The sequence below is a fragment of the Pseudorca crassidens genome, chromosome 11 (genome assembly GCF_039906515.1).
Source record: "Pseudorca crassidens isolate mPseCra1 chromosome 11, mPseCra1.hap1, whole genome shotgun sequence".
Lineage (NCBI taxonomy): Eukaryota > Metazoa > Chordata > Mammalia > Artiodactyla > Delphinidae > Pseudorca > Pseudorca crassidens.
Window position 1 is genome coordinate 72165585 of NC_090306.1, and position 12181 is coordinate 72177765.

At 33.3% G+C, this 12181-nt stretch overlaps 1 protein-coding gene across 1 annotated transcript in view; it reads left to right on the forward strand.

The window, feature by feature from the left end:
• LRRIQ1 (leucine rich repeats and IQ motif containing 1) overlaps positions 1-12181 on the forward strand; it is a 173725-nt gene that overhangs the window by 23249 nt on the left and 138295 nt on the right. The window contains exons 8-9 of the mRNA XM_067698708.1: positions 146-298; positions 2610-2769. Of these exons, the coding sequence (XP_067554809.1) occupies positions 146-298; positions 2610-2769 (313 nt within the window). The remainder of the gene's footprint in view (positions 1-145; positions 299-2609; positions 2770-12181) is intronic.

A 12181-nucleotide genomic window follows, 5' to 3' on the forward strand; every position in this document is an offset into this window, starting at 1 on the left:
ATTGAGTTGTTAATAAGTGTAGGTTTCAATATATAGCATTACTTTTTTTAGATGAAGTTTTTAAAACAATTTTGCAAGGCTAGTATAGTTTATATTCATTATAGTTAGATAATGTTATGTGTTCCAATTTTCTTGAATTCCCTAGGTTACAACAGTAACACTTCAAGATTTGCCAGGTTGTAGTCTCTCCACACTGGCAGAGTGTACAAATCTTCAGTTTCTGTCTCTTCAGCGCTGTGGATTAACCTCTTTGCACAGCCTGAGTAACTGCAAAAAGTTAAAGTACATTGATGCACAGGTATGTCCTATGTTCTCAATATTTATTTTATAATAAAATATAAAGTGGAGTAAGGTGTAATTCAGGTGTACATTTTAAGAAATGACGATTTTGAAGAAACATTTACTAAAGTAACCTATAACTCAGGGTCTAAAAGAGATCAAGGGCCAAAATTTGTGAGAACCATACAGGGAAGGTAATTAGATGGTATGACCTGGAAACTGTCTCTATTTGCAGATGATACAGTTATTGTTTTGTTACTTTTTGCTGCATAACAAATGACCACATTATTTAGTTAATTGAAAACAGCAACCACTTTTTTTGCTCACAGTTCTGTGGGCCGTGAATTGAGGCCAGACTTATCTGGGCATTTCATCTGCTTCATACCATGTTGCCTGGGTCTCTTATGTAATTTGCAGCTGGGGCTGGAATGTCCAAAATGCCTTCTTCTACATGTCTGGTGCCTTGGGAGTTTGGAATTTCTCTCTCTCTCTCTCTCTCTCTCTCTCTCTGTGCTTTCTTGGGAATCTTAAAAGGGTGAGCTTTCCAAAAAGACAAGCTTCAATATGAAGTGCTTGTCAAGCATCTGCTGGCATCATGCTAGCTTGTGTTCTATTGGCTGAGCTTTCAGTTCATGTGGGAGGGGACTATGTGGATGTGTGAATATTGGGTTGTGAGGTTTATTGGAACTGCTTACAAAGTAACAACCTCCTGCAGTCTGGCCCCTGGCCCCTAATGAGTCACATCCTTCCCGCATGCAAAAGGACTCATGTCCCAAAGACCCCAAAGTCTCATTAACTCATGGCATCAGACTCAGACTTGAGCACAGAATCTTCTCATCTAAATCAGATCCAAGTGGAGATGATCTGCTCAGAGAAAGTTCTTTCAACTCAGAGATCTATGAAGTTAAAGGAAAAGTTGTCTTCCCTCCCCCACACCCACATACAGTGGTGAGAGAGGACTTGATTAATTACAAGAGTTGTTACCATTCAATATGGGAGAAAACAAGAAGCTCATGGCAGTCCCTGGTCCATAGCTAAGAAACTACCATCAGTTATTAATAAGGACTTGGTTCTGCTCCATGGGAATGGGTTTCTGTGATTCTTGGTTCTGCCCACTAGGCTTTTAACTCCATTCTCAAGACATACTTTCTTTTTTTTTCTTCCCCATTTATTTATTTATTTTTTGCTGCGTTGGTTCTTCATTGTTGTGCATGGGCTTTCTCTAGTTGTGGCAAGCAGGGGCTACTCCTCATTGTGGTGCGTGGGCTTCTCATTGCAGTGGCTTCTCGTTGTGGAGCACGGGCTCTAGGTGCGTGGGCTTCAGTAGTTGCAACATACAGGCTCAGTAGTTGTGGCTCGCGGGCTCTAGAGCACAGGCTCAGTACTTGTGGTGCACGGGCTTAGTTGCTCTTTGGCATGTGGGATCTTCCTGGACCAGGGCTCGAACCCATGTCCCCTGCATTGGCAGGTGGATTCTTAACCACTGCACCACCAGGGAATCCCCAAAGGCATACTTTCTTTTCCATAAGAAGTGTCCTGTTTTGCAGCTGAGAATTTTTCTCAATGTTTCTTTCTCGTAGAAGATTGGGGGGGGGTGCTAGAGTTTTATTTTTATTTTAGATTATATATTTTCAATTCAAACTGACTGTGCTTCCACCAATATGATTTTCTTTTCAAACTTTGTTTCCTATGCTTCTTATTAAGTTTACTCCATTAGACAAAGGCTATATTCATATTTTTGAGAAGGATGTTGTAGGACTATACCATTAAGATTCTTAGAAGCCCATTTATCTTTCTGAAATCTTAAAAGAAGAGAATTGATGTTGCATCCGTGACATATGATCTTGACATTGAGACCAATATTATGTATCGCAGAGATGCACATGTTTAGTAAAAGTATAAATCTATACATGAGATATATACCTAATTCATGGTATTGGTATTCTTTGGAGGGAAAGATAGCAAAAGGGACTGAGGAAGGGAAATGGGGAGATTTCAAATTTTTCCATGTTTGTTTTCTTTAAAATAAGTTTTTTAGCAACTATGACCAAATGTTCACTCTTGTTCATTTAGATAGTTTGAAATATTTTGTTATATGATCCTCTGTGTTTTCTATATTTTAAAAGATTATTAATAAATACAAAATCATTTATTTGGTTACTTAGTATTTTCATCTAGATAGTATAACACTCTACATAGTTATCTTAAAATTAGGGATTCAGATATTCATTTAAAGATCATATATCTCATCTTCCCTCTTTTTGCAAGCTTTAAATGTTTCATTAATAAGCCATTGAAATAAAACTAATTACATTTGTTCTTTGTTTTAGGAAAACAATATTGAGACTATCAACTGTGAAAATTTAGAAAATCTCTGTGTTGTTCTTCTTAATAAAAATCAACTGACTTCTTTTCATGGTTTGGATGGCTGCACTAATATCCAAAATCTTGAACTTTCACATAATAAAATCACTCGAATTGGTGAGAACAGTGGAATTTAAATATATTGACATTTATTTCTCATTATTATATTTTGTTTCATTTATTCTTTTCTGAGAATAGGCCACCATCACTAATTTGCTTATTTTATCCAAGCCATACTTATTTAATCTTTTATCCAGATTTATGAAGGAAACAAAATTAGTTTTTATATATAAAATTCCTTTTATATATAAAAGGAATATGCTCCCACCACTGGCAAATGGGTGGTTGTTAGTAGCTCCTTAAATTTAGTATATTCACCTCCCTGTTCCTTTTCTTATAACCAACAGTGATCTGAACTCTAGTGAAGAATACAATACCCTAGTTTGTTGCCATCATATTTTTATGGGCCCTATGCTTTCTGTACTTCTCAGCAACTGTCATAACTGTTTCCTGGTATGACACTACTTTCCTTACCTACATACATCACTTGGACTAACCTTTCCTTCTTTAGGTAAGGCTACTAATACCACATAAAAGAAAGAGTTTATCAGTTTGGATCTCCCTAATCATCTTTGTCCCTCCGTCTGTCTGTCTGTATACCTATATATCAATAGCGTTTCCATCCTTATTCTTTGTAATCCATAAAATTCAGTGATGAAAATGTCTTTTCTTATTTAAGACCAGCCCTTCTATTTTACGTAAATATACCTGTCATTCTCCTCTGGTACCTTCCTCCATCATTTATCACCTTTCTCATGTCAGATTCTTCCTATTGCCGTCCATTGCCTCATCTCTCCTCCTCTTGCTGTCAAGTCTTGTGAAAGTGTTCTGTTCTTGCTCTCACTTCTTACTACCCAACTTCCCTCTTCTGCCCACTGAAATTCAGCTTCAGCTCACTTCTATACATTTCCAGTGTGGTAAGTCTAAAATAAAAATCTCATGTTTTTTAATACCTGGCTTAAAATTCTGTTTGGTTTTTTTTTAATTTAACTGTGAGATTCTCAAGGGACTTGATAAGGGCTTAAATGATGGTTAATCAATAATCAAGGACTGGCAGAAAATAATGAACTAGATAAAAACATTACTCTGGTATACTACTAATGGCTTAAATTATTGGACCCCCAGAAGGTACATTCTTTCCACCTTCTCCATCCTGTGGTGGTTAGGAAATGTGATCTGTACTGAAATATCACGAAATGGGATGGGAGCAGGTGGAGGAGTAGAAGTAAGCCTGCTTTCTGTGTTTAGGCCTGGTTCTACCTAGGCCTTCTTGATATTAATTTGTTTGCCTATGTAATATTTTGTTTTTTCTTTCATTTTTTTATTGTTGAACATTTCAAACATTTACAAAATGAATACATGGAGATTCCATATACTATAGTCAACATTTGGTCCATCATTACTGTTTTGTTTTTTATTGTATTTTTTCTTTTTTAAAACAAATTCCCAAATCATAAAGTTTCATCCTTTCATACCTCAGGAGATGGTTTTTAATAATATGGTCCTTTCTTACTTAACTACAATGCATTGTGTTGCCTAATAAAATTAATAGTGATTCCTTCTATCAACTGATAATCCATAATCCAGATTTCCTTATTTTCTTAAAATTATCAGGGTTTGTTTGAATCATAACACAAACAATGACCACATATTACATTTACATAGGTGTCTGAAGTCCTATCTAATCTGTAGTAGTCCTTCCACTTTTCTTCCTCCATGCCATTGATCTGTTGCAAAACCTATGTTAATTGTCCTATACAGTGTCCCACATTTTGGGTTTGTCCATTTACTTCCTTTTAATGTATTAAAATTGTTTCACTATGCCTATAAATATTTCATGTCCTGTAAATGAAAGCTAGTGCAACAGGCTTGAGTTAATTAAAATTTAGTCTTTTTTGGCAGGAATTTTTCATAGGGGTTGCTCTGTGCTTCGTATTGCCTTACGTCAGGAGTCATACAGTGATTATTTGCTTTTAATGATGCTACAGTTGCATGTTAGGTATGTGAGTGATAGCCTAAACGTTCCATTATAAAGTCTCCCACATACCTTTTATCTAATGCTTTCATCCATTGATTAATGTGGCCTGAATCAATTAATGCAGTGGGGGATACAAAAAATGAGTTTTCTAATTTGAACATTCCTTCCACATTTTAAAAACTGGAATCATTTATTTAATAACTATTTGGTTACCTTGGAATCATTCGTAGAGGAAAGACAGGAATAAATGCCTACCTTTATATTGATAGACTTTTACAGTAAGGTCATTACTTTCAGTGGTGTCAGATGAATTTTCTGTTTCATTTATTTTGTTTTGCTTTTGCACTTTTCTCTCTCTCCCTGCTCTTCTCTCTTTCTTAGTGGTCTAATGAACTCATAGAATTTTATAATATAGAATATTTCAGTCTCTTTTCTTATTATACTGCTTGATACTCAAATTGTCCAGTCCTGTGAATTTGATTGAAGATATCAAATATTGATATCTCCAAATTTACTTTTTGAACTTTATAGTTGTGTTATTTTCTCTTCCACTGTAGTCCTTGGTTGATACCAACACTAACATAACTATTTGCTATGGATTATAATAGCCATAAAATAGTTTCAAAACAACAATGCCAGTATTAGAAGCATTTTAGAAGTATTTAGAAGAAATCTTCTAAATTAATTTTGAGATTTTTTTGCATTTCTTTTGGCCCTTACACTTTGTCCCCCAAAGTGATGTGCTCACTTAAAGTATTTTATCTTTGTGATTATGTTATGAATTTGAAATATAATTAGTTCACTTTTCCCTTTGATTCAGTTTTATTTTTGAGATTTAAGACAGATACATGTTTCTACAGACTACATTTAAGAAGACTCAAAGTGGTTGTGCTTTCATCCTTTTTCATTTCACTGTTATCCCATCTACTTTTATATACAGATATTTATGTATATATGTGTATAATAATACATGTGTATCACATATGTAATATATGTGTGTGTTTGTAAATATACATACATATACATATATCTAAGAAATATATGTATATATGCTAATTCTTTCACAAAATATAGAATATTTAAAGTACTGTTCTTTATCTTGCTCTTTTTCATTTTACAACATATATGGAGTTCATAGCATTGTTCTTCTATGGCTTGATAGTATTCAGTTGTGTGTATGCACTAGAGTTTATTCCGCTGGTCTCTGGTTGATGGACAATGGATGGTTTACAATCTTCCACACTGCCATCATGACTAACCCGATACCTATGTCATTTCATACTCCATCAGATATATCTTTAGGTTAGTTTCCTGATATATATTTTTTGGGGGGGGGGGCGGCAAAGGACATCTTTAATCTAGGAAGATAGTGCCAGATACACTTTATATGGGTTGTACCACTTTGCACTCCTACCATTAATACATGTTAATGGCAGTTTTTTGTTTTTTGCTTTTTTTGCTTTTCTTCTGTTTATTATGTTGTTCTTTTCTATTTTTAAGTTAAATTTGTAATTTAATTATTTATCATTTTTCACTCTTGTTGACATAAGTACTTAAGTCTATAAATTTTACTCCGAGCACTACTTATTCTGTAACTTCTGAATAAGGTATAGGTATTTTTGTCTGTTCTACAATTATATGATGTATTTTATCTTTTACCTAAAATTTTAAATTTCCACATGGAAAGACCATTTTTGTTGTTATTTTTTCTAGTTTTATTTAATTATAGTCAGAGAATTATTTTTGTGCCATATCTGCTTTTTGAAACTTGTGGTTTTCTAACATGTGGTTAATTTTCAGGAATGTTTCGTGTGCACTTGAAAAGAAGGTTGTTGTTTTTTGTTGGAATATAAAGTATATATTTTCATCTTTAAGATCTACATTAGTGATCTTTTATTTTAGGTCGTAAATGTGTACTTGATTTACCTTGGACTGAAGGAGTTGAGCTAGATTGAATGTATCTGTTCATTTTTTTTTTAACATCTTTATTGGAGTATAATTGCTTTACAATGGTGTGTTAGTTTCTGCTTTACAACAAAGTGAATCAGTTATACATATACATATGTTCCCATATCTCTTCCCTCTTGTGTCTCCCTCCCTTGCACCCTCCCTATCCCACCCCTCTAGGTGGTCACAAAACACGGAGCTGTGTATCTGTTCTTAATCAGCCTGTTTCTTTGTGTACATCCTTTTGTTTCTGCGTCATGAATGTTGCTCCATGCTGTTATACAGATATTCTTAACAGTGTTATCTTTATTGTGAATTTTAGCCTTGAAAATTTTAAGTTCCATTCTTTGTCTCTTTAATGCTTTTGTGACTGAATTCTACCTTGTCTTACATGGTTTCATTTTGTTTGTATTTGCCTAATCTAAAAAAACTTTTTAACATTTCTGAATCACTTTGTTTTATGTATGTACTTGTATACAGAATGGATTTGGGTTTTATTTTTTGATCCAAGCTTAAATGTTTTTCTCTCATATAGACCATGGCCATTTGCATTTATTAATTTAATTCATATACTTGGTCTCAGTACTGTCATCCCACTCAGGAGGATGCTCTCTCTTTCTGGAGGGAGGCCTTGTTGGTAATAAATGGGTTCTTCCACCCCTGGGGCACCTCCAGTGTTCACTTATCCGTTCAGTTTCCGTAGGATTTCCTCTGTACAAGTGTCGATTCAGCCTGGATTGTGTTGATCCTGGATACTTATTACCCCACTTAGAAAGAAATTTAACTTGTGATTTCTTTATCTCCCATTTGCAATGGAAGGATAGGTTGTGGGTATTTTGATTTCTTTGTTGCACTTTATGAATTTCTGGAGGAGGTTTGGGGAGAATTGGATCTAATCAGTCACCATCAACTCCCTTTTTTTAAAATATAAATTTATTTATTTATTTATTTATTTATTTATGGCTGTGTTGGGTCTTCATTGCTGTGCACGGGCTTTCTCTAGTTGCGGTGAGCGGGGGCTATCTTTGTTGCAGGTGTGCGGGTTTCTCATTGCAGTGGCTTCTCTTGTTGTGGAGCATGGGCTCTAGGCACGCGGGCTTCAGTAACTGGCACGTGGGCTCAGTAGTTGTGTCTTGCAGGCTCTAGAGCACAGGCTCAGTAGTTGTGGTGCACAGTGGGATCCCGCGGCATGTGGGATCTTCCCGGACCAGGACTCGAACCCGTGTCCCCTGCACTGGCAGGTGGATTCTTAACCACTGCACCACCAGGGAAGTCCCCTTTTTTTTTTTTAATTTGGGGAAAATATAGTGGTTTTCACAAAGCAAGCTTTTGTTTTGCAAACATTTCAAGGCATAATTTCTAAAATGTAATGTATAATGTTCTTTAATATGTTTATTTGTCTATGTGTCTGTGCTGCCTGCTTTGGGACCACTCATGACTTCTCCCATATGGAAATACTGATACTTTTGAAACAAATTTTTTATTGTAAAATTTTAATTTAAAATACATACAGAAATAATTTTGTTGTTGTTGGAATGAAGGCAAGTGCACTGATAATGTATGTTACTTTATTGGTACTCACTGAAGCAAGCTTGAAAAAAAAGAAAAAGGCTGTTTGTAAGAAGAAATGCTTGAACTCCCGTTCACTTCATTTTCTTTGCCAACAGTGCTATATGGGATTTTTTGTAGTCAGTGGATTTCCTGGGATAGGATATCTGCAAGACTTATGTGAAAACTGCCATGTTATTAATTGATGTACCTGAGGTATCTCTATGTAGTACACCCTCAGCAAACAAAGTAAAAGACATCTTTGCTGTCTGTTGGGTACAATGAAAACACTGTATTTATTGAGTGTGAGAAGAGTATGCATGGGAAAGTAGATTTTCTGAAGACCAGTTGGAGTCTGTTTTTCATCTTCAAGAACTGCTTACAGAGATTCTGGTTGAGTTAAGGGAAAAGCACAGATTTTGTCTTTCAATGATATATTGATGCTAAGAACTCTTATGAAGGGGCACAAAGATAGATTTGTGTTTATAAGTTAATAAGTCACTATTCCATGCTATAATATTTCTTAAGGAGGTGAAATAAAATTGGAAGGAATACCAAATATTCTACATTTGTAGTTTCGAGTTTAATTTGTTCCTAATTCTAACTAAGCTATATTATTGCAGCAGTTAATTAGCAATGTTAACTCTAATTACTCTTTTTATTAGAAAACATTAGTGTACATTTTTTACTTTCTTTGCATTTAGTGACTGAAAATAGCAACTCTATCACTCTCTTTAAGGCACTTTATTTGAAATAATTTATGCTGAATGTTTTCCATTCTACTTAAACTGGTTAATTGTAGAAACAGAAACAATGTGAAATATACTCTTTTAAAGTAATAGTTTAAAATTTAATTCTATAAATTGAAAGTTACAAAGTTAGTTCTTTAATGTTTAAACATATTGTGTGCTGTGACTATAGAAAGAAATGGTCTTAATTATTATTATTAATCATAACTGAAATATTAATTTAAAATATAATTCAAAATGATATCCTTAAGATATATTACATATTGAGGTACAGATTATTTTCTGGTCAAATGTAGCAAAAAATAAACTATTATATTGGGCATATATGGTCATATAAATTTTATAGTCATTTAAAGAATACTTTGTATGTTTTTATATTATTTGCTATAATTGGTTCTATTTTGGCAGCAAGTTTTTGACTATTGAGTATTTTTACTTAACCTGGCATTTTTCTTGCATGCTTTAAATGCACAAGATAATTGCTTTAAGCTCTTTAAATTCACTTCACGTTGATGATTTTAAAGATGGATTTATTTTAATTGGAAAAGAGATTTTATTATAATTTTTAATGTTTTTTTCCCTGAAGTTACACGAATCTTTATCTTTTATAACTCACTTTAATTTGGGTGGATTTCAGTTTAAATTTTAAGGTTTGTTATCTTTGTTATATTTCTTGCTTTCCTTTGCCTGAAATTTCCCATGAGTAAATTTCAGGCAAAATTGGTAAGACATTTTTTTTTATAAGTAATGTGGAGAAAACTTTTCTTAAATGAATGTTGCCACAGTGTTCATTAAAATTTATAAACTTCACCTATGAGGAATCTTTCATATTTTGAGTTAGTATTTTTGATTTAATTTTTTAATGAATAGCCAAAGCAAATGAAAAATAGGTGATTCATAAGTTATAATCTAGTTTTCTTTTTTCCTCCCCAAATATATTGAATTTTATTGACTTTTTAGCAGAAACATTTTAAAACTAAACTAATTTTTAAAATTCATGCTGCATGACCAAGGTGTTTATAGAAAAAATACAACTTAAGTATAATAAATATAGTAATAGATAACTTTTTTTTACCACCAGCCATTTCATGTGCTTTATACATACTAACTCATTTGATTTTCACATAAGTGTTATTAGTTAGGTACTATTTAATCTTTGTTTTTTCCAGATAAGAAAGCTGAAACATAGAAAGTTCAAGTAAGTTGTCTAAAATCACACCGTTAGTTAATGATAGAGCCAGGATTTGAAACTCAGCAGTCTATCCTGGTACCAAATTTTTTAATTGATTCATTCTATTGCCTCTCTCATAAATACGCATTTAATATTTAAGATTATTACTGTTTTGTTATACTATATTACAAAGTCTTTATGCTGAAAAATATATAATGATTTTAAGGTTTATTCATTAATAAATTTATTAATGAGCCATTGAGCATCCACTATGTGGAAGCACTTTTCCAGGCACTAGAACACAGCGCTGGAATATTGCTGAGGATGCAGCAATAAACAAAATAAATGACTATCCTGACTTGCACTGAGATTATCCTACTGATAGTTATTGATATAGAGAGAAAGAGGAAAAGAGTAAATTGCCATGTTTCCTTTATTGACTATTGGGTAAAAATGAAAATAAGTATGATGTTAATGTCTTTAATGCCAGCAATTTATAAATCATTAATTTATAAATTTCAGGTAATACAGCCCTAGAAAATATTATTGTAAATAGTTAGAGATACTGGGAGATTTTTTTTTCTGCTGCTTTATTTTCAGATAATACTGTTTTCTGGAAAAGTGAAACTAGTATTCTAAGTATGAAAGATATTGAATAATTCAACATTTTCACATAGGCTTGATTACTATGTCGTAGCTCATAGGGGAAATGTGCCTGGATTAATTCTTGCTGCCAAATGTTGTCATTGGAACATTAGAAAAAATAATGAAGTAAAATAAGATAAAGCTGTAGATATTTTGCTTGTAGAAATGTTTTTCATTATATACTTAGGAAATTCTTTGGATTCCACTAGATGGTGCTAGCTTACTCTTTAGTTTTGAAATGTAACACAATGCTTAGAACAAAGCTGAAAGGGATTTTGCAGATCTGCCAGTCTAGGCTTCTTAGTTTACAGATGGAAAAACAGACCCACATAGTTTTCGTCTAACTCCTGGCAGAGGTGGGGCTAGAATCCACATTTCCTGATTCCTGTTTCAGTATTCTTTTTTCCGTACAACCTGTATGATCCTGAAGGACTTTTGCATTGAAATTGAAAATCTCAAGTGTAACTCAGCATATTTGTATGTAACTGTCAAACATAGCAATCATTGAGCAGCTAAAGGAGGTAGACCTTTACCAAACACTTCTTTAGTGAAAACCTCCAGCCTAATTCAACATCTTTAGTATTGCTGTTCCTTACAGAAGAGTTTTTTTCCCCTGTGGCAAGAATGTTTTATTAGACCATTGGCTCATTTCTGTGGGAAGAATTCTTTGAAATAGATATTTGTAGCAAGTATAGCCAAATGCTAATTTTGCCATGGGCAATGAGGAGGGATAAACATAGTTGACTTCAATTTTATTTTGTGGGACCTAGGAAACTTTTAAAGGACTAATAAAGAATATATTGAAGCAGTAAACTCAAGAATATTTAAGCAATCCTTTATATTTATTATATTTAAGCCCTTTGAAAGAGACTCTTGAATATTTTTGTGGTTATTATTTGTTTTGTTTTAGATGGGTAGTAGAAGAAATAACAAATTTTTACAGGGAGAGAATTATGTTCTTAGAGATGTTGAGGAAGTAATGATGTTCTAACTTAAGTCTTGCTGTAAGTCTGTTTTGCTCAGTTCTTATCCTTTATTTGACAGCGAAGAATTTCTAAGATTAAAAGAAGAAGGGGGGCAATTTATTCTAACTTCCTTCCCACCTAGATTCCTCCTTTTGATCCAGTGCACTTACTGGATCAAATTACTGTTTAATCAGTTGTGTATAGACTTTTCTGAGTATGTATTAATATCCTATTCCTTCTTCAAGGTTTAGCTCAAACATATCTCTTTGAAGCCTTATTTGGTCACCACAGTTACAGTTTTTTGTTTGTTTGTTTTTGTTTTGTTTTTTTCAGTTACAGTTTTTTAACTCCTTGTTTTTATTGAGGATAATTGTTAGGAAACAATAACTATCATTTTTAGTACCCAACATGTGAAAGTGTTGTAAATGCTACTTTAAAATATTATTTTTAATCCTCCCAATAATGTGAAATCACC